This window comes from Diplotaxodon limnothrissa, linkage group LG6, assembly GCF_057381915.1.
Source record: "Diplotaxodon limnothrissa isolate DT_005_m linkage group LG6, D_limnothrissa_male_GT1.1, whole genome shotgun sequence".
NCBI lineage: Eukaryota > Metazoa > Chordata > Actinopteri > Cichliformes > Cichlidae > Diplotaxodon > Diplotaxodon limnothrissa.
Window position 1 is genome coordinate 10,187,275 of NC_140601.1, and position 27,929 is coordinate 10,215,203.

Here is a 27,929-nt window from a genome sequence, read left to right on the forward strand (position 1 = left end):
AAATCACTCCAAGGTTCCTCACAGTGTTACTGGAGGCCAAGGTAACGCCATCCAGAGTAAGAATCTGGTTAGATGCCATATTTCTAAGATTTTAAGGGCCGAGTACAATAACCTCAGTTTTATCTGAATTTAAAAGCAGAAATTAGAGGTCATCCAGGTCTTTATGGCTTTGAGACATTCATGTAGTTTAACTAATTGGTCTGTGTTATTTGGCTTAGCTAAGCTAAGGTAGCAAATTCCTAAAAATACAGGGAGTGAATACAAGAGAGTGTGCTTCGGATGAAGCAAATGAAGATTAAACTATGAAATAAGAAGTTATCTATAAGTTTTTAGTTATTTCGGCTATCCAGATAAGCTACACAAAAACACAACCATGTGTTGGAACAGGAAGTGATAGGAGGTGAGAAAAATAACCTTAGGACAGGTGAGATTGGTCAATGGTAGAGCTATTTTTCTGAAATTACACACGTTAGTAACGTGTGTAATTTCAGAAAAATAAAATAAAAATAAAAATAAATAAAATAAAAATAAAAAATAAATAAAAATAGGAAGACACAGTGCTGGTTCAACAAGACAAAGTGGACAAGTTTACAACACCATTCAACGCAACACCACACAAAGTTGTAAGCAGAACTGGAAACCAAGTCATTATTGAATCACCAACAGGAGCTCGCTATCACCGGAATACCACACATGTGAAGAAATACGAGACAAATGAGACCAGAGAAGGACACTATGACACAATACCTGAAAGGGAGGAAGGTGAAACACCCACAAAGACTGACACCTTCACTCCAACACCACAAGAGGGCTCCCAGGGGCCAGAGAGACCAAGTAGATCACAGAGGGCTAAAAAGATACCCGAGAGGTTTCGTGATTTTGTGGTGAAATGAACTATAATATGTTAAGGTGAAGAGGTAACTTACATTTGGCAAGTTTCAAGTTCATATGTGTATTTCGACATGTATATATTGAAAAAAGAAAGGTACATGTGTGGTGAGACATTTAGATTATATAATTGTTAGAAAGTAAGACAAGAAGAATGTTCAATGTTGGGGGAAAAAAAGACATCAAAGTTATTACAACTAAAGTTTGAATCTAAGGAAAAGGGGGGTGTCATGTATTGATATGGCTATGTCTTAATGTGATGACCTTTGAACCGGATGTGGTTGTCCGAAGGAAGCCCCGTTAAGTGGCTAGTTGTAAGATGGACAGTGTTCAATAAAGCAACATAAAGACCGTGCTTTATGTCCTGATTCAATTCAGAGTGCTCTGCCTAATTTAGTAATAAGGTGGGCACACAACAAGTGGGCTTGACTTTTGCGCCTATTGGCTGATCGTTTACTATCGACTAGTTTTCCTGGATACCTGCTCCGCGGACGGCTGCCACAGGTAGCAAAAACGTGCTAGGTCAAAGGTCAGGGAGGATGGCGGACTGGTGTGAACTTCAGTCAATTCTGCTCATTTTAGCAGATCAGATAGAGAGGGTAGATACATTTACCTGTAGATACTGTTTTGAGTCGTTTAGATGATGTTTCTGAAATGCTTGGGATGATAATTGCTCTTCAAGATGTTAGCATCGATGACAGCATTGTCGAAAGTTTAAGATCAATTCAGCACCGTGTTCGTTTGGAATACGCCGAGGAAGAACAGTCTTCAAATGTTGGTCGTCCACGTCTTGAAATCCCGGCTGCAGCACTCAGGACTTTAGTGCTGTCCTGGATAACCATCGGGGTAATTGCCGATATGTTTTCTGTGTCTCCGAGCACAATTAGGAGGAGAATGACGGAGGAAGGTCTAAGGTAAGTTTATGCTGTAATTTAACACCTGTGTGAGTCTGTACACAGCATTATTTAGATGTTGACCTTAATTATGACGTTTGATATTGAAATATTATCGCTTACTTTTTTATTGTGAATGTCTAAAATAAGCGGGGCAGCTACGGCTAGTATAACAGCTACGGCTAGTATAATAACTATACTAACTATATTATATATGTCAAAAAATACACTCTGTTAATATCACTAATGGCACAGGAGGATGAGTGTACTTAAGTAGTATTTGCACAGACCTAATGGAAAAGCAGAGTGTGCCATGGTTAGCAGGTGTTTCTACATTTTGGGAGAAAAACAGCAATCAGACTGCGTGAATGTTGTTCTTCCAGCAATCTGAACTCTTAACTCTATAAATATGTTTAAACAACAAACAGAATCACGTATATCCTCCCTAACCACCAGCAGGATCTCAGATAGTGTTGACTGTTTGTCATAGTTGTTCTATGTTTGACAGTTAACGTTATTTCAGTGACTTTTCTATTTCAGGAAATCCATCCATCTTTTTAACTACTGGGTCATTAAGGAGGCTGAAGCCCATCCCAGCTGTCATTAGGCAAAGGGCGGGGTAGACCTCGGACAGGCCATAAAACAGGATTAATCTGGTACACTAGTCTCTTTCTTTCTGTAAAAAAAACATCTGTGTCTGCAAACATTTGTGTTATCAGTTTCATTTGAGCCTGAATACATTTGAATATGAATATGAAATTTCTCAAGTTTTTAAAAATGAGAAATTAAACTGTTATTCTACTATGAGACCACACGGGGGCAGCCCTGCCTTATTATGTATTATTCTCTCTTACTAGACATGGTTAGGATGGCTTTTGTGTCAAACTAACCAAAGTAATGTTGTTGGTTAATGTTTTTGTGAACAGTGGTATTTCAAGTATGGTCCTGTTTTTTTCTCCATTACAGGAGTTTCACTGGTTAAACAATCAGTGAATTGAAAGATTGTTGAATGAATGAATAACCAATGAAATGAAAGGTTGCCTATGACTTGTTGGCTGATCGCTGACCTTCTCTACTCTCCCCACAGATTCGACAAATATTCAGCTAATGTGATGGTGGACAGCAAGCCGGTCAACCTGGGCCTCTGGGATACAGCTGGACAGGAAGATTATGACAGGCTCCGCCCACTGTCCTAGCCACAGACGGTACAGAATCACACATACACACACAGGCACACACAGTAACTAATGGACATAAAGTTACACAGACAGAACTTATATAACATGTCAGCTAATTAAAACTGCAGCAGCTATTCTAATTCTTTGTCTCCTTGTCTCTCCATCCAGGATGTTTTCCTAATCTGCTTCTCCCTGGTTAGCCCGGCATCCTATGAGAACGTCAGAGCTAAGGTGAGTTTTGGCTGTTTTTTATGAGGCCTGTCTCTCAGCTGCCGAGGAACAAAATGTAAAAAAGAACAAACGGAACAAAAGCAGGAATTTATTATAGAGAAAAAAAATAGGTACTTGGATTACAAAATGGAGAAAAAGCCTAAACAGGTCTAATAATTGATGTGAATGAATGATTGATGCTGTGGGTGAAAGTTGGATGATGTATTTCTTTAATCTTTAATAGCTACAGCATATCTTTTGTTTTTCATGCCTTCATCCACCTTTCTGTAACACCTGGCATCAGAGCTTCATCTCCCTCCACCTTTGATTCTGTTTTTTGCCTCTAACACGTTCCTTGATTTTGCGTGTTCCCCTTTCTTGCCTCTTATTTAGTTTTCCTTTACTCTGTATTCTGCCAGTGGTACCCTGAGGTCCGTCACCACTGCCCCTCCACGCCCATCATCCTGGTTGGCACTAAGCTGGATCTGAGGGATGAAAAGGATACCATTGAGAAACTGAAGGACAAGAAGCTGGCGCCTATCACCTATCCACAGGGCCTAGCTCTGGCTAAGGAGATAGGTCAGTCACTCTTACTTTATTTGCTTGAAAAGCACTTTAAGATTTGAAGCTCTCCTCACCAGTGAAGATATGAAACTAGCAGATGAAGATGCTAGAGAACTTTGTAGCCTGACTGCCTCTGCAAATTTTTGTTATTCCCCTCATTTCCTGGCATCACAGTAAAAGTATAGTAGCTGTAGTTGACTATAGTGTTCTTTGAAAGTTGAACTTATTCTTCTCCACTACCAGCAAACCTTTCTTCTCTTACTTTGTCTTTGTAGTTCTTTCTCTTCTTTTATTAACATATATGTGTCTTCGCATGTATAGATGCAGTCAAATACCTGGAGTGCTCAGCCTTGACCCAGCGTGGTCTGAAGACTGTGTTTGATGAGGCCATTCGTGCCGTCCTCTGCCCTCAGCCCGCCAAGGTCAAGAAGAAGCCCTGCTCGCTGCTGTAAACGGTACGACTGAATAAAACACAGAGGAAGAGGAGGAAGAGAGATTAGACGTTTGAGAGAAGAGAGAAACAAAGTGAACTCGCTCATTAAATCAACACATAAAGTAGAGTAGAGGTTTGAGGGCTTCTTTTCTTTTCTTTGAACATAAGTCTGAAGCTATTCAATCAAGCCTTTTATTTGTCACATGCAATGTTTACATCTGCAGTGAAATTGGACCCCCCGAACATACATACGTATCAGCTCCAGCCTTGAGACCACAGCTGACACCGATATGGTAGCTGCATGAAATGATGGTGGTTTTCCTTTAGTGCGAACAACTGCATGTCAATTTCACAGTTGGTCTAACAGTCCGTCACTGGTCTCTCAGTCTCCCGTTGGAGAGCTTCTCTGAGATGTTATCAATCTTGTGCTCAGAGAGCAGAGACTGCCGTGAGCTTCTCCAAGATCTTATCCGTGCTGCGTTCAATGAGCCCATTTTGAGAAGTCACGACCCGTCCCATCATTTCCATCACAGCGGGCAGCCTTGTGGGGTTTTGGAAAGCCAATTCTGCTATCTTTGATAAGCCAGGGCCAAGCCAACTCCGAACAGCAAGAACCCTGTTATCATGGTTCCGAAAAGGTAGATGTCTACAATGTCCTCGATTGACAGTCCCGCCAGGCACACGACCCTCCAGTTCCTCCACCCGTCCATTGTGTATCCAGAGGGGAACGTCCCTCTAGGACACTCGGACTTACTCAAGCCCAGGCTTCTCGTTGAGAAGAGCGTGTCAATTGCATTCAGGGACCAGTTGTTCAAATCCATAATTCCTCTTTTAGGTTGTAACAGACCGTGAGAGTCATCCAGGGCAAAAGTAGAAAAGTAGACGAGACTAGACAAGGACATTGAGAAGCCAAGCAGGAAAGAGAAGGAAGAGGGAGAGGAGAAAAGTGCGACTGCCTTCGTCCAGAGCCAAACGAGAAAGGAAACTGTAGACACTTATCACTAAGAGGTGATTCAGAAGTTTGTTCTTGCACATATAATGGACAGAAACATTAAAGAGAAAAGAAAAGACATAAATGAACACAACACAAGGCAGAAAAGTTTCACATGCTTTGTACTCAATTTCATTTTTTTGCAGAGGAAAAATAAATTTGTCCTGAATATTGTTGGAGTAATTTTGTCCCACAGGCATCAATTTAACCCCATGATTTATGTGACCTTTGTTTTAGATTCTCACAGGAGCACAGAAGAAGAGAAAAGGACTGCAGACCCTGAAGAATATATGCAAATCTGCCATGTCTCTAATGTATATCTACAACTTTAAACAAAACAAAAAACAAAACAATGTATGGTGTGCAGGTTTGCTATTGTTTTAGAAATGCCAACGAGCTCTTCAGTCCAAATCCAGACGCTGCCCAGACAGGATTTCTTTGTAAAATATATCAGTTTAGAGATTATAGACCCTTTGAGTTTAAGTGTAAGTCTGAGAGCAGCATGCTGCCTTCATCTAAAGTACTGCCAACAATATATATGTGTTTCATGAAACCTAAAATAAAAATAACTTTTGTAACTGAAATAAACACGGTGTTTCAGTATGATTTGTTCACTGTGCTGTTTTCAGGGTGATGAATGTAAGGAGCAGAAATGGTCGTTTGTGAGGAAGCAAGCAACAAGCAAACTTGTGTCTGAATAAGATTTATTAACAAATGTATTATTTGTTGTGCTATTAAAATAAAAATAAAACATTTGATTGCACAAAAGATTCACATTATTTCTCCACAACATGTGACCTTTTGGATTGAATGCCTATACTCAACTATGGGGGATATAAAATTCTCATTTTGATCCAGCTGCTGATATCGCCTATACTCTATCCTTATTTACATATTGTGGAGAACAGCATCTTTTTCTGGTGGTGAGTTGAAAATGTTCAGACTCAAACAGCACTTTCAGTTTTGCAGTTTAATGTTTGACCAGCTTTTTTTGCCAAAACACCTTCATGTCTGTGAAGGTTCTCAGTCATCCAGGTCATTGTAGTCAAAGGAGCTTGCAAAGAAAAGCGTCTGGACTTCTTTACAGTTTTTTACAGACGCTAGGACACATGTCTCAATACTTAGGTCACTTTTGCAAAACTCTTCACACAATTCTCCTAACTGACCCTCAGCGTGGCAAAGCAGTTCATTTCACATTCAAAATGCACTACAACTACCAAAACACTTCATTCAGGTCTCAAATAAACTCATTCTTCCAGAACACTAGCAAAGGTTGACAGCCGACAAACACACTTTGTCACCCACAAAACAATGACCTAAAAAACACTAACAACATGTAGCATTACACAGTGTTTTCCTGTGTAAAACAAGGAAACATCTCTGTTTATAATTTCAATATATGTTACTGGAATGAATCAGGCATCATGCAGAATTCATTACAGTTTTTTCTGAATGCTTAAACCCTAACTGTGATTCCTGTAGCACAATCTCTAAAACTATTCAGACTTATAGCAAAACCACTCACTGAGTTTGCAAAACTAAAAGCACAAAAACTGCTTTGCACTCAGTTTGCAATTTTGTAACACACACTTTGCAAAACTTTAGGCACAATTCACTGCACAACACTCAATTACCAAATTTCCAACACACTCCTAGCAAAAGTATACACATGTATGGCTATCATTAACACTAATTTGCCAACTGTCTGGCACACTTTCACATGTGAAAACTTTTTTAGATAATTAGTTCACTTTGCAATCAGCCTAAGCACTATAATACAGGTAAGCTGTGTGTGCGGAGTACAATGGAGGGAGCAGAAGGAGTGAGAAGTAGAGGAGGCCGAGGAAGAGGACGTGGAGGTGAAGAAGTAGGATGGAGAGGACGACAAGGACAAGGAGGAGCAAGAGGAAGATGAGGAGGGGGGAGAGGAAGGGTAGGAAGAGTAAGAAATAGAATTGCTGATGACATCAGAGCTACAATAGTGGACCATGTAATCAACCGTGGAATGACCCTGAGGGTAGCTGGCCAACGGGTCCAGCCCAACTCGAGCCGCTACACTGTAGCAAGTACCATAAGGACATCTTGAAATGAGAATCGGTTAGTACAGTCACTTCGCACAAAGATTTGTAGCACTGCCATATGCCAATGAGAAACACACCAATACCATTGATGAAAAAATACTGAAATTGTTCCTGTACAGAATTGCTAGATGACCAGATGCTGGGGGCAGAGGAAGCATGTTCACTGCAGACCAAGTAACCCATATAGTCATTATGGCGATTGCAAATAATCCTATACTTGGAAATAAACACTTGTGTTTGTTTTGATGTGTTTGAATAAACACCAGTACTTGAAGTTTGGATCCCTCTATGCTTATGGATCTATGACAGAAGTATGAGCTCAAACTGACATAGCCTACCTTGTGCACAGAGAAAGCAAAAGCCAGATGTGTTTTGTATTCATACCATCAGTGTGCAGTTGGCGCATTGTGTGCTTAGTAGATGATGGCTTGTGTGTACTGTTTGATACAGAAACACCATTTTTACGAAGGTGTGAAGAGTTAATCTAGCTGTGTTTGCTTTTGCAAGAGAACTACAATGTTTTGATTATTGGGTGACAGGTTTTCTTATTTGTGTGAAGAGTTTTGCAAAATTAGCCAATAGTTACAAAAAATGTGCTTAAGCAATCAGAAAAAACTGTAATATTTGTTTATGTATTTTTATTTTTTTGCACTAAGTAATCCCAAAATACAAGAATTTGTATACACACCATCCACTGATACACATACAATAGTAATGCTAATCTACTCGGTCTTCTCCATTTGGCCACAGGTTCTCATCCACATCACATCTTATGTCATCTAGGGCAATACACCTAGGAAAGAATCTTCTGGCTGCCAGAATTGAAGGAGTTGAAAAATTGAAGGAGTAACACCTGTGTAGATGTTCATCTACAATGAGAATCAGCTGTGGCTGGTTAAACTGCATTTTTAGATTTAAAATATGTGTCAATAAAATATTGCTGTTGGATTTTGCTGTCTTTTCAAGTTTTGCATTGTGTTATTGTTTTGGCCATAAGTTTAACAGTTTTGAAAACAGTATGTAAGCACATGCAAAATGTCCTGCACGTACAAAGGTTTTTGGCAGTTGTTGTGTCTGAGTGAGAAGATAATTCATGAAATTTGAGAGATGTAGTCATTGAATGCATTTTGTGCCAAAACAATGATAACTGGTCCTCAGTTTGGCCCACATAGACTTCTGTTGTGCTCACTGTGTGAGGAGTTTTGCAAATGTGACCTAAGTATTGAGAAATGTGTCCTAGGTCTGTAAAAAACTGTAAGTTACTTGAAGACGTTTCACCTCTCATCCGAGAAGCTTCTTTAGTTCTAAGGTCAAATGGTGGAGAGTCCCAGATATAAACCTAGTGGGAGTATCCCCCCACAGAGGGACAAAAGGACCCCCTGATGATCCTCTAATCGCCTGAGCCAAGGTGTGAAACTGGGTGTGGGTCCCAATCAGCCAGAGTTTCGGGTGAGTTCATTGTGAAACCTGGCCCCACCTTATCATGCAAATTCCTGAGATCAGATGGCCCAGGATGTGAGTGGGCGTTAAGGCGTCTGGGGAGGGAACTCGAAACTGGATTATAGATGGCAGAGAGTTGGTGTCGTAAACCCCCGCCTCTGTTCAAAGATGGTCGCTCACAGTGGACATAGATGGCTTCTTTCACTCCTCTTTCAAACCATCTGTCCTCTCTGTCCAAAATGTGAACATTGGCATCCTCGAAAGAGTGTCCTTTATCCTTAAGATGCAGATGGACTGCTGAGTCTTGTCCTGTGGAGGTGGCTCTTCTGTGTTGTGCCATGCACTTGTGAAGTGGCTGTTTGGTCTCTCCAATGTAGAGGTCTGGGCATTCCTCGCTGCACTGTACAGCATACACCACATTGTTAAGTCTGTGTTTTGGCGTTTTATCTTTCGGGTGAACCAGTTTCACTGGGGGACAGAAACGCGTCTTACAGAAGACGTTACAGGTCTGTGAGAGCCAGAGATTTTCCATGTTTGAGGTGACCAAATACTTATTTTCCACCCTGATTTACGAATAAATTCTTTACAAATCCTACCATGTGAATTCATGGATTTTTTTTTCACATTCTGTCTCTCACAGTTGAAGTGTACCTCTGGTGCAAATTACTGACCTCTGTCATCATTTTAGGTGGGGGAACTTGCACAATCGGTGGCTGACTAAATACTTTTTTGCCCCACTGTATGTAGCCAGGTGGAAGGTCTTTATTATCGGACATGTCCCTGACTTTGACTTCATGTCCACTCTTACCTGTTTCTTATGTGTGCTGTGTTCCTCCATCTTTCTCCCTTTTCCTCCCCAGCCCTGAAGTCTTTTGAGTTTTCACTCAATAACAGCACCTTTTAAAGTTATTTGTTTTTATTTATTTAAACATATAGTAAAATTAATATAAAGTGGTAAATGTTATGCACTACCTAAAGTGTGAAGTCACAGAATGATACTATTTAGTGCAGTTTTTAATCATTACCAGTCTTCATCTTAGAGCTTGTGCTCTTATTGTGCCATGATGTCTCCTTTTAAACTGTGTGGATGTTCACCTCTTCTTCATCCTTCCTGTTCCTTTCACCAAACTGCTCACTCTTGTTCTCCTCTGATCTCACTTCCTGTTCTGGTTATAAGAAGAATGCAGTCAGCATGTGTCAAAGACACTCCCTTAGATTAGATATTTGACATTTTATTTATCAACTATTTTATGCACTAAATTAATCAATTATTAAACAAATATCATATTGTAGAAATGCAAATAATAATGCACTAAGCAGTTTCATGCCACAAGAGCTAAATGGTCACTTCACTGTATTTATTTCCCACAAACTACTATACCTAGGATCTTCAGGTTTCCACTATATTCCATTAATCTGCAGCGACTGTAGAACATAAAGTATATTGACCTCTATTGTTTTCTTTATGACTTGGCCTGAATACACACACATACACATCTTTGAATAGCACAACAAATGAGGTAATTTTCCATGTGTTTTAATAGGTTTTAGTGATTTATGGGTTTTATGTATGTGTGTGTATTTTGGTCTTCAGTGTAAATTTATACAAACTGTAATTTTTTCAGATGAAAGATCCGTTATTTAATGTTGCTTTATGTTGTGTGTGTGTGTGTGTGTGTGTGTGTGTGTGTGTGTGTGTGTGTGTGTGTGTGTGTGTGTGTGTGTGTGTGTGTGTGTGTGTGTGTGTGTGTGTGTGTGTGTGTACGCTCGGCAGAGGGGAGGTCAAGACAGGAGCTGAGTTGACCTGGTACATCAAGTTTGGATTTGCCCAGTTGTTGGTAAACAAAAAGGATTTAAACTTAAAAGATTTTGAGTTCATGCACACTGGAAAAAAAAAATCTCTTCATCACAATCATTTGTTTAAAAATATGGCTGTTTTACTGATCTATGGTTATTATTAAAGAGGAAGGAAAGAAGAAGAGGAAGCCTGAGCCCAGGTTCTGTCCATTTTCATAACAAGTGACAGCACAGACATCTGAGCTTTTTCGTCATAAAGATTGTGATGTGAAGCATCAGCAGGTAAAGTGTCGTTAAAGTGTCACTTCAATAATGCTGCTGGCAGAAAGAAGTGTTGACACATACTAGCTTTGAATAAAAGGCTTAAAACACAAACAGTCTAATCCTGGGTGTTGCTTTTAAGCTTAAAGAATATAATAAGTTCTAAGACAATTCAGTTTACTTCTTACTGTCCATGTTGTGTTGTGGTATTTACTTTATCATGAATGTACGCTACTTTGTTCGAGCGACTGTAAAAAATAATTGTATTCATGAAATAAACTAGACTTTCACAGTCTGCATCTTCCACAGTTTTCATGCTTTTGTTCACTCCAAGTTTGACACAAACCCACAGACAACCAGAGTTAACTATGTGAAGCAATCACAGACACTGTAATGGCTGATTTTTCTAATAAACACAATCAGGTTAACATTAAGGTTTAACATTGAAGGAGATTTGTTCCATAGTCACAGTTATACTTGTATTTCCTTTACTTACATCCAACACTACTATGTTCTGTTTCAGTCCAGGTGCTGGCAGTTTATCCTTTGTTGTTTGGACAAATAAGCTTAAAGCTAAATCTTCATGTTTTTGATGGGAAAGTTTGTTAAACCATTGCTCAACTTATGTCTGCACAGAGCAGATAATTATGATGTACTTGTAAAAAGACTTGATAAGCAGGTCACAGCTGAATCAAGGGGTAATAAAAGTAAGACCACGCGGTCTCAGCACGACTACACATGCAGTGGGTTATCGCACACATTTGAAAGACTCATTGTGTAACTCAGGATGTGACCCCTTATAAAGGAGACAGAGAAGTTCTGTTGTTCAGTCAAGTAAAACCTGGTGAAAGCGCAATTCTAAGACTCTGGTCGTTGCTTAAGTGTATAGATAAAAAATCTTTTTTTCATACATTATGTTCTTACTATATTAGTATAATCACCAAATCGATCATTTCATATTTATCTCCTGAAACGATCTACATTAACTTTTCTATCCCTAGAAATGTGTTTCCAGAGTCCCAGGTTTAGTGACTTCCTGTCCACCATCACATTAGCTGAGTAGTTGTCAAATTTGAGGGGAGCAGAGAAGATCAGACACCAGTCAGCAGGTCAGAGGCCATCTCTCATTTTACAAATCAATCACTTGATTTATAAATGGAACAAACACCCCATCAGACCAGGTAATGACCCATTATGAGACAATAGCCGTCTGAGAGGAGATGTTCTGTATCACAAAACATGGAAAACAAACAAACTCTAGGCATTCTGAAATATATAAAGCTCAACAAAAAAACAAAACCATATCAGATCCTGATGTAATTCATTTTGTTGTTGTCTTTATTAGTCATTTAAAAAGAGGTCTAGAAAAAGTGTCCAGGAAGAGATTCTACTATTTATGCAGCACTGCCCCCGTGTGGCCACAAAGACACACAACAGCTTCATTTCTCAGCCTGTTGCCTTCTTTTTCCTTCATGATGTAAACAGTGAATGAACTGAAAGAAGTCAACCCATAAACTGTTAAACTGATACAACAGTCATGATGATTATGTAACAAGTTGTAGTTGACTTTCTGGTGGTGGTTTTGGTATACAATTTAAAAGCCATTTTCTTTTATAAATACACCATACACTTTGTTCTTGACCATTTCTTTTCCTCATATCCTTAATGGACAGTGGAGGAACACTACATCTAGCTTCTGTTTAACATTTATCCAGGCGCCCCCTCACTGTACCTCTACAGAAACCAAGGGAGAGAGACAGACACACAAAGATTTCCACTTGAATCTTGATCTCAAAATAGAAAAAGTTTTATCACAAAATAATTACAAGAGCACAAATAAAAACCAAAGACAAATGAAATAAAAGGCAAGGCCCTGCGACTGAACACAGCACATCTTGCACCTTTAAAATTCACAAATTTCACTTTTCTTTGTCAGTCTGTGGTATTAAAAAAATCTCAACATGATGACCAATGTTTGACCTTTCACCTCTAGCATGGTTTTCTCTGGATTTCAATCTGGCCACTCCTGAAATGACATTTATCAGTGTATGTACAGCATCCATTTTTGGTTTAGACAGTCTGACACAGACCGTCTCCATGGCAACCTCCAAGACTCTTCTTTTCCTAAAAAAAAAAAAAAAGTCTCTATATGACCACCAACAAACCTGTTACACCATATTTTTTCACCAGCTCACCTTTGCTGAAGGTTCTCATACAAATCTAAACATCTTTTGAGAAAGTCCACATCACTCTGATCTGTAATGAAAACAGAAAAACAATGACAACACCAGCAGAGGCCTCCGACATAAACCTGGCAACATAAATCCAGATAACTTTGCTTATTTATCTCTTAAAACATTCAACAAAGATTACATTTCTAACAAATATACCAATATCAATATATATTCCAGAAACAGGACATTCCAGTTAGATCCTCTCCAAACTTACACTGGGCAGCTCAGCCCATCATCCACTTTTACAAAACAGAAAGCCGCCTGATACAACAGCCCCAAAAGTGACAAAAATCCACCTCCAAAAAGCAAAACTTCTCATAATGGAAAAACAAAAAAGATTGTCAGTCCTATCAAACACTTTCTCTTAATCTAAAGAAATTATTCCAACATCAAACTGTACAATTTACAAATAACTACCAAGTCTCTCATGAGAAAACTCTTGTTCACATTAGAGCTGTGTGGTACACAGTACGACTGATCTCTGTGAGTGATTCATTTCACAAAGTGTTTCGGCCTGGTGGCCAGTACCTTTGAAGGAAGTTAGTAATCTGTGCATAACAGAGCCACGTCTCCAGTTCTAAGCAGAGACAAATCTCTGTTTTTTAGGGAGAAGAGAGAGCCCCACACGATGACTCGATGCCAGTAACAGTCTTTTACAGAAGTCTGCAGGCAGCCCACCCTGTGCAGGAGCCAGCTGACCAGCAGCAGCACTAATCTCCTCCAAAGAAAAGTTAGCATCCAGGACAGCTCTGTCCTCAGAGCTCAGCTGAGGAAGCCCCTGCAGCAGCTTCTCCACGCAAGCTTTGTTACTTTACTCCATCCCTAACATGGTGGTGTAAAAGTCCACGGCATACTGACCTGCTCTGCATCCAGGAAAAACCACTAACGCCACATAAACTACACTAACAACACCATACACAATTACACTAACTCATCATCAGCCTCACAACACGCCACACATAAAAAAACACAACTTTCAGCCAGACAAACCACACAGTCCACCAAACTTCCATCATTCACCAGAGAGAGGGAGAGATATAAAACGAGAGAGTTTAGTGGATGTGTGTTTGTGTGTGTGATACACACAATTTATGAATGTACTCTCCAATAAAGGTTATGTAGTTGATGAAAAGTGGGTTAGATTAAATGTTTACATTTCTTGTGCATGAAGTAAACTATAATATTTATATGTAAAATTCCACACCTACACCTGTGCGCCCTCACACTGCAGCACATTTTACTCCCCTGGTTGCAGAAACCGTTCTATATTTTGTCACAGCTGCAAAAGAAGCTCCACTCAAAGAAACTCAAAGATGATGGAGAGGAAGAGATTTCAGAACATGAGGCAGGAAGGTGGGGAGAGAGTGAGGCGGTATGGCACACAGGAAACGGTCGAGGGCAGACTCAAACCCAAGCTCCTGCAGTGGGAACTCTAACGTTTAGTACATGTGTCCCCACTCAGCCAGGTGAGATATAGCAGAACCATCAATTCAGAGTCTGACAGTAAGGGTGAAGACGAGCCTGACTGTTGGTCTGCTCCAAAACAAGCCCATAAGCAAGCTTTGAAATAATATGTTACAAAATTGTGAAACTGCGACATGAAATTTGATTTGAAAATGAAATTCATCCTGATCAGGAGCTGTTATGATCTAAATGGTGTTCTAGATCCAGTAAGCATTCATTCAACTTGTCTGCAGCAAAATTAAAAATAAGTTACCACAAGTTGTTTTTTAAATTGGTAAATAATTGATAAAATGTTAAAAGTACTGGTTGTGTTTGACCTCATCACCAGGATGAGTTGGAAATAACTCAAATTCCCTCAGGTGGCCTTTTGCTGGTTGGATTGCCACTACAGTCTGTAAACTGTGGAGGTAATTTTGTGAGCTCATTGGATGAGCAGTTTCTGAAATACTCAGACCAGCCCATCTGGCACCAACAACCACGCAATCTCTTTCCCCCATTCTGATACTTGCTTTGACCTTCAGCAGGTCATCATGAACATGTCTGTATGCTAAAATACTTTAATTTGCTGACGTCTGATTGGTTCACTAGACATTTGTGTTTAACGAGCAGGTGAACAGGTGTACCTGGCAAAGTGTGTGTAACCCTCAGTGTTACTGACATGTTCCACACTGATGCACAACAATACTCTGGGCCCCACACTGTTTTATTAAGTATGTCTAATCACTGTGGACATTACATGTACCTTCTTAAAGGAGAGGTCAAAGGTCAGTTACCTTTATAGGTTCCTGCTATATGTTGTGACATATACACAGCACAGTTGTAGGAATGATAGTTTCTAGATTAAGTTGATAAAGTTGACCTCGAAGACCACAAGTTTGAATGGATTGTTAACATGACCCCACTCTACAGCACTGCAACATTTTAACATGAGTTATTTAAGACTTTCCAGGTATCCTGGTTACAGAAAAAGATTGATGAGCAGAAAAAAAAGAAACAAACTTTAATTGTTTCTGATTAGAAGCTGTACAATCCGGACTGACTTTAACAAATGTGCTATAGGCTCAGCTGGAAAATAGTGAGCTTTACAAGACTGATTTTGTTCCAAAGGCTTTCACAGACCTCAACCAATCCTAAGGCTAATTAGCACGGCTAGAATTTTAAAAACATTTGTTAAATGTTGTCATTGCTAACATATACCTGTTTTAGAGCATGGTGAGTAGCGAGAATGCAAAGTTATTGTTACCTCTAAAAAGAAAAATGTGAAGATGTGATGTTAGCATGAGCTATATAGTATCTCCAAAAGTTGATTCTGTTCATCTGGACTTTACGTTTTGTGGGAAAAACGTTTCGTCACTCATCCAATTGACTTCTTCAGTCTCAGCTGACTGCAGGTTTCCCCAATCTTACAGGGAGTGCAGAATTATTAGGCAAATGAGTATTTTGTCCACATCATCCTCTTCATGCATGTTGTCTTACTCCAAGCTGTATAGGCTCGAAAGCCTACTACCAATTAAGCATATTAGGTGATGTGCATCTCTGTAATGAGAAGGGGTGTGGTCTAATGACATCAACACCCTATATCAGGTGTGCATAATTATTAGGCAACGTCCTTTCCTTTGGCAAAATGGGTCAAAAGAAGGACTTGACAGGCTCAGAAAAGTCAAAAATGGTGAGATATCTTGCAGAGGGATGCAGCAGTCTCAAAATTGTAAAGCTTCTGAAGCGTGATCATCGAACAATCAAGCGTTTCATTCAAAGTAGTCAACAGGGTCGCAAGAAGCGTGTGGAAAAACCAAGGCGCAAAATAACTGCCCATGAACTGAGAAAAGTCAAGCGTGCAGCTGCCAAGATGCCACTTGCCACCAGTTTGGCCATATTTCAGAGCTGCAACATCACTGGAGTGCCCAAAAGCACAAGGTGTGCAATACTCAGAGACATGGCCAAGGTAAGAAAGGCTGAAAGACGACCACCACTGAACAAGACACACAAGCTGAAACGTCAAGACTGGGCCAAGAAATATCTCAAGACTGATTTTTCTAAGGTTTTATGGACTGATGAAATGAGAGTGAGTCTTGATGGGCCAGATGGATGGGCCCGTGGCTGGATTGGTAAAGGGCAGAGAGCTCCAGTCCGACTCAGCTGCAAGGTGGAGGTGGAGTACTGGTTTGGGCTGGTATCATCAAAGATGAGCTTGTGGGGCCTTTTCGGGTTGAGGATGGAGTCAAGCTCAACTCCCAGTCCTACTGCCAGTTTCTGGAAGACACCTTCTTCAAGCAGTGGTACAGGAAGAAGTCTGCATCCTTCAAGAAAAACATGATTTTCATGCAGGACAATGCTCCATCACACGCGTCCAAGTACTCCACAGCGTGGCTGGCAAGAAAGGGTATAAAAGAAGAAAAACTAATGACATGGCCACCTTGTTCACCTGATCTGAACCCCATTGAGAACCTGTGGTCCATCATCAAATGTGAGATTTACAAGGAGGGAAAACAGTACACCTCTCTGAACAGTGTCTGGGAGGCTGTGGTTGCTGCTGCACGCAATGTTGATGGTGAACAGATCAAAACACTGACAGAATCCATGGATGGCAGGCTTTTGAGTGTCCTTGCAAAGAAAGGTGGCTATATTGGTCGCTGATTTGTTTTTGTTTTTGAATGTCAGAAATGTATATTTGTGAATGTGGAAATGTTATATTGGTGTCACTGGTAAAAATAAATAATTGAAATGGGTATATATTTGTTTTTTGTTAAGTTGCCTAATAATTATGCACAGTAATAGTCACCTGCACACACAGATATCCCCCTAAAATAGCTAAAACTAAAAACTACTTCCAAAAACATTCAGCTTTGATATTAATGAGTTTTTTGGGTTCATTGAGAACATGGTTGTTGTTCAATAATAAAATTATTCCTCAAAAATACAACTTGCCTAATAATTCTGCACTCCCTGTATGAACAGTGCATGTATATGGTTACCTGCACCCTTGCAAAACTTTGCTAGACCCGTCCCTGCACAGTTACCAGCTGTCAGTAGAAAAGGATCCTGATGTTATTTGTCTCTTAGAAACAGTTCATAACTTCCCTTCAACTCATCCATGTCACCTAAAAGGTAAACCTGTTTCTCCATCACCTGTTCAGCTCTGATGATTCAGTAAGGACATCTGCTGGTTTCATCTTCACGTTTCCCTCTCACCACATATCCAAACCGATATCATGACCAGCAGCTGTTACAGCTGTGGCTCCAGCCAACATCAGCTGATACTAGAAAGCAATATTAAATTAATTCTAGCAGCAGCTGATCAAGCTTTAACCTGCTGCTGTTGTTTAGAGCGACCACCGCTGGTTTCCTCTTTCTGGCTCGAAATGTGTGATAAACAAACAAGAGAAAAGCAGGCAGAGCTGTGTTCAGTTTAAGAGAGAGGTTTTTGATACCTGAGAAGGAGTGCAGCAGCTCCATGGTGTCTGTGGCACAAGCAAGGTAACCATCAAGCTCAACTGCACTTTGCAGCCTTCTGGAGAAGAATTCATCTTCATCAGATGACTCTCTTTGCTGATCCTCACTCTCATGCTCTGTCGTTTAGTATTCTGGACAGACCATCAATAACTTACAATGTATTAGGTGAAATACTCACTTAAGCATCTGTTCAAATGTAAAAATACACAAAAATGGGATCACATGAATCCTTACCAGCCTCTGTTACATCTGCTCTGTCAGTCCAGGAAGTCTTGAACTTGGATAAGAGGACTGCAGCTGCAGCCAACTCTGGATCCTCCATCATCGCTCCAAAACGCTTTTGAAGGCCATTTTGCAGGGCTCTGATGAGTGGCACGCATGTCTTGCTTGATGTCTCCAGCCTGCTAAGTTTGGACAGTAGTTGTTGGATTACTGGCAGGAGCCATCCCATAAAGGAAGTGGACTCAGACTGAAGAATGTTTGAAGCTTTCACCAGTGGCTTCATGGTGGTACAGTACTCCCTAAGGAATGCAACTTCTGCAGGACTCAACCTGTAAGACACAACAACAAAACCCACCATGACTATAATAGGGATCTTCTGATTTAATATTAAGAGTCTGCTCACGTTTTTAAACATCCATTAAGGAAAATTCACAAAATTTGCAACCATATTGGTAGGTGTCCAATTTTACTCACATTTTCACCTTGAACTCCTCACAAATGCTCCTGATGGCATTTTCAATCGGGCTCTGGTACATGTCAGCTGAGAGCTGGAAGATTAATTTGAGATGCAGCTCAGCACTGTGTTCAAGTTTTGTTTTTGTTTTTTATATAGGCCAGCTGATTGTAGGCCTGTGAGTTTTAAATGACTACAAATTTAATTTATTGTAATGACGGTGGTTATCCAAATAATAAGCTAAAACATTCCTACGAATTTAGCTGTTCAGTGGTGACGCACGAATCCTACTTCCGGGTCTAAAGTAGTCTGCGTTTAATATGGCTTTTGTATTGTTAACATGTTTAATGTTATGTATTTTCTTCTATTTGATCTCAAAAAGCTCCTAAAACAGTCAGTGATCACTGTTGACCTCCCTCGGCTTTTATTACCGCTAATCATTTATTTAAGCTCAGTTTTTAAAACCTTAGTATGTAACTACAGCCCAGCCCATGCAGCAGTATATGAATGACTAACCTCGTATTGTCATTCAGTCTGACATAAAATGCTTTTCTCTCATCCTCTGCTCAAACTAACAGATGTAGGTCTGTTGCTTTAACACTGGGTGTCTATTACATTCCTAATGTTATTTTAAAAATTGTTTCCTCACAGGGCGTCTTGACTATGTGGTTGAACGCCCTGCAGAAGAAGGCCTTCCTGAAGTCATCAGGATCCTGGATGACAGTCTCCAGAGCTCCACCTCTTCTGGTGAAGCTCAGGACGCTGATACCCAGCGTATCAGCGAAGGTGAGTATGGTGAGTATTTTATCCCTCTCTCACCCTCACCCTCTTCTCATGAAGCACCAGATGCAGATGACGGTGAACAGCAAGGTGAGTATGGTAGGTATTTTATCCCTCTCTCACCCTCACCCTCTTCTCATGAAGCACCAGATGCAGATGACGGTGAACAGCAAGGTGAGTATGGTGAGTACCCCCCCTACCTACCTGTAGACGATGAAGAGTTTAGTGAACAGACTGACAATTCATCTGACTGGAATGACTCAGAAGAGTGGGGGGATTGGCTTAGCGATGACTCTGGGTATGACACCATGGATGAGAGAGATGATTCCCCTCTCATCCGGGAGCACCCTCCAGAGCCGTTTTGGCACGATTGGCAACGTCCTATTGCTCCAGGTACTGCCCCCATCGCCATGCCGCCTTTCGGCCAGGCCAATGCCCCACTCTTCCCTCGAGTTGTTGCCCCAGTTGGTGATCCGCCAGCTGCTCCTCCCTCAGCTGCTCCCTCTGCTGCTCCACTCTGCTGCTCCTTCCTCAGCTGCTCCCTCTGCTGCTCCTCCCTCAGCTGCTCCCTCAGCTGCTTCTTCCTCAGCTGCTCCCTCTGCTGCTCCTTCCTCAGCTGCTCCCTCTGCTGCTCCTTCCTCAGCTGCTCCCTCTGCTGCTCCTTCCTCTGCTGCTCTCTCTGCTGCTTCTTCCTCAGCTGCTCCTCCCTCAGCTGCTCCCTCTGCTGCTTCTTCCTCAGCTGATCTCTCTGCTGCTCCTTCCTCAGAAAAGAGAAGCAGAGAAGACATCTGCACCGAAGAGGTAAGTGCAAAGAGGTGCAAGGTGAGTGACCAGTTTGATGCCCCTTCAACATCCTCAGGTAGTTTTGGAGTCAGACGTTTCTGGGAGAGGCCTTTTAGCCTTTCCATGGATGACAGTGACTCTGATTAGTTTATGTTAGAACGTGTTTTTAAACTTTGTTTTTACAGATATAAGAACATGTGACTCGCACATGTGAAATGTATTGCTTTTTTTCTTGATATGTGACATTAATATTAATATTACATTGTGAATTAAAGGTAGTTTTTTAGTTGTTATTACTTCCAGTTATGTCCAAGATGGAGCAAACACCCCACCCAGAAGACAGCCTTACCCCAATCTTCGATGGATGTTTCCTCTGTAGAGATAAATATTATCATACGTCAGGTTCATACATTACTTCATAACATCACTGTGATTAACACTACAGGAAAACACATTTTTAAAACATCATTCAACTAGACATGAGCTAATCTTTGATTGTTTAGCATAGTATAAAAGAGTGGTGAATTTGGTCAAATCTTGCAGATATATTGCTGTATTTATTTACAAATGTAAACCAATTTTGAACGATCATTGCAAAAAACATGAATTTCTGTATACATTCCAAGTTCTGTAATCTGTATACTATTTATAAAAAGAGTATCGACCAATGTATCAGTATCTAAATTTTTAACTCCTTTTTATCAGTATCACCCTAAAGTTTTCAGTATTAGTCAGGTTCTAAAAATACTAAGAGAGCAAAATATGTGTATATAGCAAATGTAATTTAAGAAAAGGGATCACATACACAAAAATGCTGCCCATACAGCTAACAAATAAAAACAATCCACATTATGTTCTTTGAAAAATATATCATATCGGGAAACATGTAACCCTACTGATTAAGAGCCATGTCACTATGATAGACCTATATCAGGCCAATGATCCTGATCAACTGATCCATCAATCGGGCTCTGGTACATGTCAGCTGAGAGCTGGAAGATTAATTTGAGATGCAGCTCAGCACTGTGTTCAAGTTTTGTTTTTATTTTTTATATAGGCCAGCTGATTGTAGGCCTGTGTGTTTTAAATGACTACAAATTTAATTTATTGTAATGACGGTGGTTATCCAAATAATAAGCTAAAACATTCCTACGAATTTAGCTGTTCAGTGGTGACGCACGAATCCTACTTCCGGGTCTAAAGTAGTCTGTGTTTAATATGGCTTTTGTGTTGTTAACATGTTTAATGCTATGTATTTTCTTCTATTTGATCTCAAAAAGCTCCTAAAACAGTCAGTGATCACTGTTGACCTCCCTCGGCTTTTATTACCGCTAATCATTTATTTAAGCTCAGTTTTTAAAACCTTAGTATGTAACTACAGCCCAGCCCATGCAGCAGTATATGAATGACTAACCTCGTATTGTGGATGGATTATCTCAGCATCCTGCCATGCGATTACATTTGTTCCTGATCACTGAGAACACTCACATTAACGTTTATGGAGTGGAAAAAAGTTAGCTTGTTTATATTATGCTAACATAGCTGTGTCGCTAGCGGTCACGTAGCACATCATTATATACCAGCTAGCCAAACTTCAGTAACCCTACAAACGTCACTGCTGTTTAGTTTTCTGTCTTCATTTATGCTGGAAGTGATAGCAGAGCTGTACGTTTGAATTTGTTTCCAAAACCCTGCAGTCAGGACATGCTATATTGTATTTAGATAGAAGCTAGCGAGCTAACGCCCTGCTAACTTCTAACTCTGTTAAATGTCATAAATTCCGTTTTCATGGATGCCTGGATGTTAAACTCAATTGTTACACCTGGTAGAGCAGAACGCTGATCATTTTATTAAAGATGAAAGACTTTAGACAGTTTTTCAACTCTCAGTAATGCCATAGTGATCGTTTGATATATGGACCTGCAGCGGAGTTTAGACCCAGACAGGCTAGTGAGGTCAGACTGAACAACCGGATAGTTCTATCACGTGCACGTGTACACGTTGACAACCGTAACCATGGCCGCCGAGGGTATATAAATGCTTCACAAGGTTCCAAATGTCTGTTTACACTTGCTCGTGGACTTGTTTCGACCTGCTCCAACCTCAGCCTGTGGAAAGCTAAGTTTTGCAAACTATTTCACTAAAAGCGGATATAACTTGAGAGCAGAACAAGTACTTCATCGTTTGTACTTGTTTTTGTTTTTCAAGTTTGAAGATGGCTCGCCGTGGACCCGGACTCCCCGACTGTCACCTGGACTTCGCTGCAGGTAAGTGTGAAAATTTCTTTAAATGTAAATTACTGTAATAATTTAACAAGTTCCAGTGTGAATATCAAGTTTTAACGTGATCAAATATGTGTATTCAAGATTGTTTCCCGTAAATTGTTTGTATGTTTAAAATTTTCCGGGAGAGGTGTAGAAATTATTAACGACTGGTGTATGAATATGAAAAAAAGGTGTTTCTTTGATTTGAAGGCTTCAAATTTGACACTTTTCTTTAAAATGAAATGGTTAAAAATAGCTTAATGGACTAAAATTTGTAAAATGCCCAAAAATTAGTTTCTGTGGTAACGGCATCTTCAAGATGTCATGGCGGGGTCAGAACACGCAGGCGTAAACACACAGATCCAGGTCCCCTCCTGACATCCTTTTCTTCTCCGGATCAAAGGCTTTATTGACATAAACTATATTTTTTCTCTGCTGCAAAACACAAAGATAAAAAAATGCAAATAAAATAATATCAAAAGAATATGAAAACAGTAGTAATAATGGCATTAAGACCCATCTTCTGTTACGGTAATGCTTTTAACCTTATTAGATAGCAGAGAGAGATATTGTACACAGGGATATTTACACAGGGATAGCATGTTTACCACAGATTAGATGTACCTGTCCTTATGGCAGATACAGTCCTTGTGCACATTTCTAAAAATGTGGATTCTGGGTTAAGAGTTTCTGTTTGTTTGTTTTTCACTTGACCATCATTTTCAGACATACCTGCAGAGCTTTGTGTGTGCAATTTTTACTCTTGCCAAGGAGGTTGTGTTTTTATTTAAAAAAAAAACAAATAAAAAAAACAAATATATATATATGTATATATATATATATATATATATGTATGTATGTATGTATATATATGTATGTATGTATGTATGTATGTATGTATATATATATATATGTATGTATGTATGTATGTATGTATATATATATATATATATATACATATATATATATATATATATATATATGTATGTGTGTATATATATGTATATGTATGTGTGTATATATATATATATATATATGTGTGTGTATATATATATATATATATATGTGTGTGTATATATATATATATATATATATATATATATATATATATATATATATATATATATATATATATATATGTTTTGTTTTGTTTTTATATTTAGGACATGCGATTGGTACATGTGGTCTAAATGTTACATTATGGTTTGCATCCACATATTTAACCTATGAGCTTTTTTCAAAATGTGTGACATCGTGAATTGTAAATAAAACAGGAGAATGAGCTGCATGGTTAGTTATAAATGTACTGTAGTATATTTATATAATAAGTTACTCATGTCCGGCTATTTACAAATCAATACCTATTATCCATTACCTATTCCAACATAGTGTTTGCATAAAGGCTTACAAAGAACAAATAAAACAAATTGAATGTACACAAAATACAGTGACATATATAGTGTCAATATAGTGTCACCTTAAAAGTACACAGAGTGAGCTGCCTTGGTGGAGGTTTGGTGGTCTTCTATTAAAAAACTTGACTTAAAGATTGAACAAGTAGAAGTGTCATTCAGTCTGACATAAAATGCTTTTCTCTCATCCTCTGCTCAAACTAACAGATGTAGGTCTGTTGCTTTAACACTGGGTGTCTATTACATTCCTAATGTTATTTTAAAAATTGTTTCCTCACAGGGCGTCTTGACTATGTGGTTGAACGCCCTGCAGAAGAAGGCCTTCCTGAAGTCATCAGGATCCTGGATGACAGTCTCCAGAGCACCACCTCTTCTGGTGAAGCTCAGGACACTGATACCCAGCGTATCAGCGAAGGTGAGTATGGTGAGTATTTTATCCCTCTCTCATCCTCACCCTTATCTCATGAAGCACCAGATGCTGATGACAGTGAACAGCAAGGTGAGTATGGTAGGTATTTTATCCCTTTCTCACCCTCACCCTCTTCTCATGAAGCACCAGATGCTGATGACGGTGAACAGCAAGGTGAGTATGGTGAGTACCCCCCCTACCTACCTATAGACGATGAAGAGGTGAGTGAACAGACTGACAATTCATCTGACTGGAGCGACTCAGAAGAGTGGGGGGATTGGCTTAGCGATGACTCTGGGTATGATACCATGGATGAGAGAAATGATTCACCTCTCATCCGGGAGCACCCTCCAGAGCCGTTTTGGCACGATTGGCAACGTCCTATTGCTCCAGGTGCTGCCCCCATCCCCATGCCGCCTTTCGGCCAGGCCAATGCCCCATTCTTCCCTCGAGTTGTTGCCCAGGTTGGTGATCCGCCAGCTGCTCCTCCCCCAGCTGCTCCTCCCCCAGCTGCTCCCTCTGCTGCTCCTCCCCCAGCTGCTCCCTCTGCTGCTCCTTCCTCAGCTGCTCCCTCTGCTGCTCCTTCCTCAGCTGCTCCCTCTGCTGCTTCTTCCTCAGCTGCTCCCTCTGCTGCTCCTTCCTCAGCTGCTCTCTCTGCTGCTCCCTCCTCAGCTGCTTCCTCTGCTGCTCCCTCTGCTGCTCCTTCCTCAGCCGCTCCCTCTGCTGCTCCTTTCTCAGCTGCTCTGTCATCTGCTTCCTCAGCTGATCTCTCTGCTGCTCCTTCCTCAGAAAAGAGAAGCAGAGAAGACATCTGCACCGAAGAGGTAAGTGCAAAGAGGTGCAAGGTGAGTGACCAGTTTGATGCCCCTTCAACATCCTCAGGTAGTTTTGGAGTCAGACGTTTCTGGGAGAGGCCTTTTAACCTTTCCATGGATGACAGTGACTCTGATTAGTTTATGTTAGAACGTGTTTTTAAACTTTGCCTTTGTGTTTTTGTTTTTACAGATATATGAACATGTGACTCGCACATGTGAAATGTATTTCTTTTTTTCTTGATATGTGACATTAATATTAATATTACATTGTGAATTAAAGGTCGTTTTTTAGTTGTTATTACTTCCAGTTACGTCCAAGATGGAGCAAACACCCCACCCAGAAGACAGCCTTACCCCGACCAACCCGATGAGAAGGATGGATGACCAAGTGAAAAACGGGAGAGTGGTGCTGTGTTCCAACTATGTAAGTTATCACCTCACATTGACAACAAACTGTATTGAAGACAAAATTCTTCCAATAGTTGGTATAAATCATCATCCTATGTCAGCAGCACTGTAGGTGGTCCAAGGCTTACATCTTTATGCTCACAGACGTACTTCTGTAATTAATCAGTGACCGATTTATTACTTTAAGTTACAGTGTGAGGGGCATTAATGAACATAAATCAGATTTAACTGGATTATGTGTTTAGGTCAAGAGACACAGACCATCTTTAAGAGGCTCTTCTTGAATGTCTAATCACGATGTTTGTGTTTGTCTGCAGCATCACTGCAGCAGAGAGGGTATAACACAAGGCCACAGTCATGTGGTATTCTGTCCTGCTATTAAGTGAATAAAATACTGAAAAAAACATCTAGACACTAAATACAGTCACTGTCCACTTCATTAGTTACACCTGCCAGTACTGTTTTGGACCTTCTTTCACCTTCAGAACTGCCTTAATTCTTTGTGGCACAGATTCAACAAAGACCTGGAAACATTCCTCACAGATTTAGTTTCATATTGATATGATAGCATCACACAGTTGCTTCAGGTTTGTCGGCTGTGCATCCATGTTGCAAATCTTCTGATCCACCACATGCCAAAGATAATCTGCTGGATTGGCATCCGTTATGAGTATACTGTGGTCATAAAACGATGGACATGGTCAGCAGCACAGCTCAGAGAGCTTGTACCTCTGGAAAGGCCACCTGAAGTTTTCACCAGCGAGTTAGAAAAGAACAGAGGGTTCCTCAAACAGTGTTTCCTAGTGTTTCATCAACAAAGTAGAACTTATTCTTCAGACTGTGCAAAATTTGCTTTCATGGTTATCCTGCTGCGAGGGTGAGCTCTGAGATGGGCCGAAGCCATGCTGAAACCAAACCCAAATTTCATTGCAAAGTGTTTATGACAAAGGATTTAGCTGATGCTGCGGGCAATAGGCTGTTTACCCTTAACCAAAGTGAGAGGAGGTTTAGCTCTTTATCTCACACCTCATCGTCCTTACGACTGCTCCATTGACTCGCTTACTGGTCCTCCTTCACCTTCCAGTAATCAGTATAATTTTTAAACCCAAATGGGTCGTTTCGGTTATTTGAAAATAGCATTTTCAGCAAACACACCAGGAGTCTTTCAGGCCCTAGTCAATGACATCCTTTGTGACTTCATCATCCACATTTTCTTTATTTCAACAATATTCTTAACTTCTCCCAGTTGTTTTATACCTGTCAAGTCCTTCTCAAATGTCTCCTAGAAAAAAACATCTCAATTTAAAAGGTGAGAAATGTGAATTTCATGTTGATTCAGTGTCATTCCTGGGCTTTATTGTTGAAAAAGGTCATTTAAGAGAACACTCAAAGTGGTTGAATGGGCAGTTCCCTCAAACAGGAAGCAGCTTCAACAATTGCTGTTTTGCTGACTTTTACTACCTTTTATGATTTCAGAAAAATAGCTCTATTGTTATCATATTCAAATTTTATTTGTCACACACACAACCATACACTGTATGACATGAGGTGAAATGCTTGTAGCTGTGCAATGCAATGCCCGACCATTAAATGACAGTGGTTTTACAGTATTTACAATTTACAGGTTATTACAAAATTTACAGATTTTACTTAGAAATTTACAGTAAAAATGTACAAATAGCAGAAAGAGATTATAAATTATAGGAAGTGTGCATGAAGAAAAACCAGAGTGCGTGTGGTGATGTGATGTGTGTGAGAGTCCAGTCCTACACCTGGTTCAGGGCCCGAATATCCACATTTTCTTTATTTCAACAATATTCTTAACTTCTCCCAGTTGTTTTATACCTGTCAAGTCCTTCTCAAATGTCTCCTAGAAAAAAACATCTCAATTTAAAAGGTGAGAAATGTATGGAAGCCCGTTTCCGCCACTAAAAAAAAAAAAAAAAAAGCTAGTATCCATAACTCGAAATTTCGAGTTATTTTCTCGAAATTTCGAGAAATATAACTCGAAATTTCGAGTTAGCTCTGCCAATCAAAAATATACGTGAATGCGGTCGCTTTCTTGTTACCCGGAAGCATATTACGCAGGACCGCGCACTCAAAAACGGATCCCAAAAAATTAAAGTATGTTTGCTGATAGTAACACCATGTGATTCAGCTAATAACACAGGGATTTCATCATTTGTGAAGCCAGGCTGAAAACACTCAGCAATCTGTGCATTCACGACTGGATGTAATACCGGTAGCTTAGCTGTAGCATTTGTAGCTGAGGGCTTCAGCTTCCGGGTAACATGGAAATGACGTCATTCACGTAGATTACTGATTGGCAGCACTAACTCGAAATTTCGAGTTGCTTTTCTCAAAATTTTGAGTTAATATGTCGAAATTTCGAGAAAATAACTCGAAATTTTGAGTTATGGATCCTTTTTTTTTTTTTTTAGTGGCGGAAACGGGCTTCCATAGAATGTGAATTTCTTAGAGCAGATTTTAAATAA

The 27,929-nt window shown here is 40.0% G+C and overlaps 1 protein-coding gene and 2 pseudogenes across 1 annotated transcript; all 3 read left to right on the top strand.

Moving 5' to 3' along the window:
* The first annotated feature begins 1,551 nt into the window (after positions 1-1,551).
* LOC146630113 (ras-related C3 botulinum toxin substrate 2-like) lies at positions 1,552-5,682 on the top strand (annotated as a pseudogene).
* Positions 5,683-19,107: 13,425 nt separating this feature from the next.
* Positions 19,108-20,273, top strand: LOC146630114 (uncharacterized; annotated as a pseudogene).
* A 2,068-nt stretch (positions 20,274-22,341) lies between these two features.
* On the top strand, positions 22,342-25,164 carry LOC146630115 (uncharacterized). Its single transcript, XM_085356774.1, has 2 exons — positions 22,342-22,393; positions 24,083-25,164. Exons 1-2 carry the CDS (start codon positions 22,342-22,344, stop codon positions 25,162-25,164), a joined length of 1,134 nt encoding a protein of 377 aa, XP_085212900.1.
* The last annotated feature ends 2,765 nt before the right edge of the window (positions 25,165-27,929 follow it).

Excerpts from the sequence above, each read along its gene's own strand:
- LOC146630115 (XM_085356774.1), top strand. The coding sequence starts at position 22,342 with ATGGCTCGCCGTGGACCCGGACTCCCCGACTGTCACCTGGACTTCGCT. Across the intron at positions 22,394-24,082 it reads TCACCTGGACTTCGCTGCAG|GGCGTCTTGACTATGTGGTT; the intron begins GTAAGTGTGAAA and ends GTTTCCTCACAG.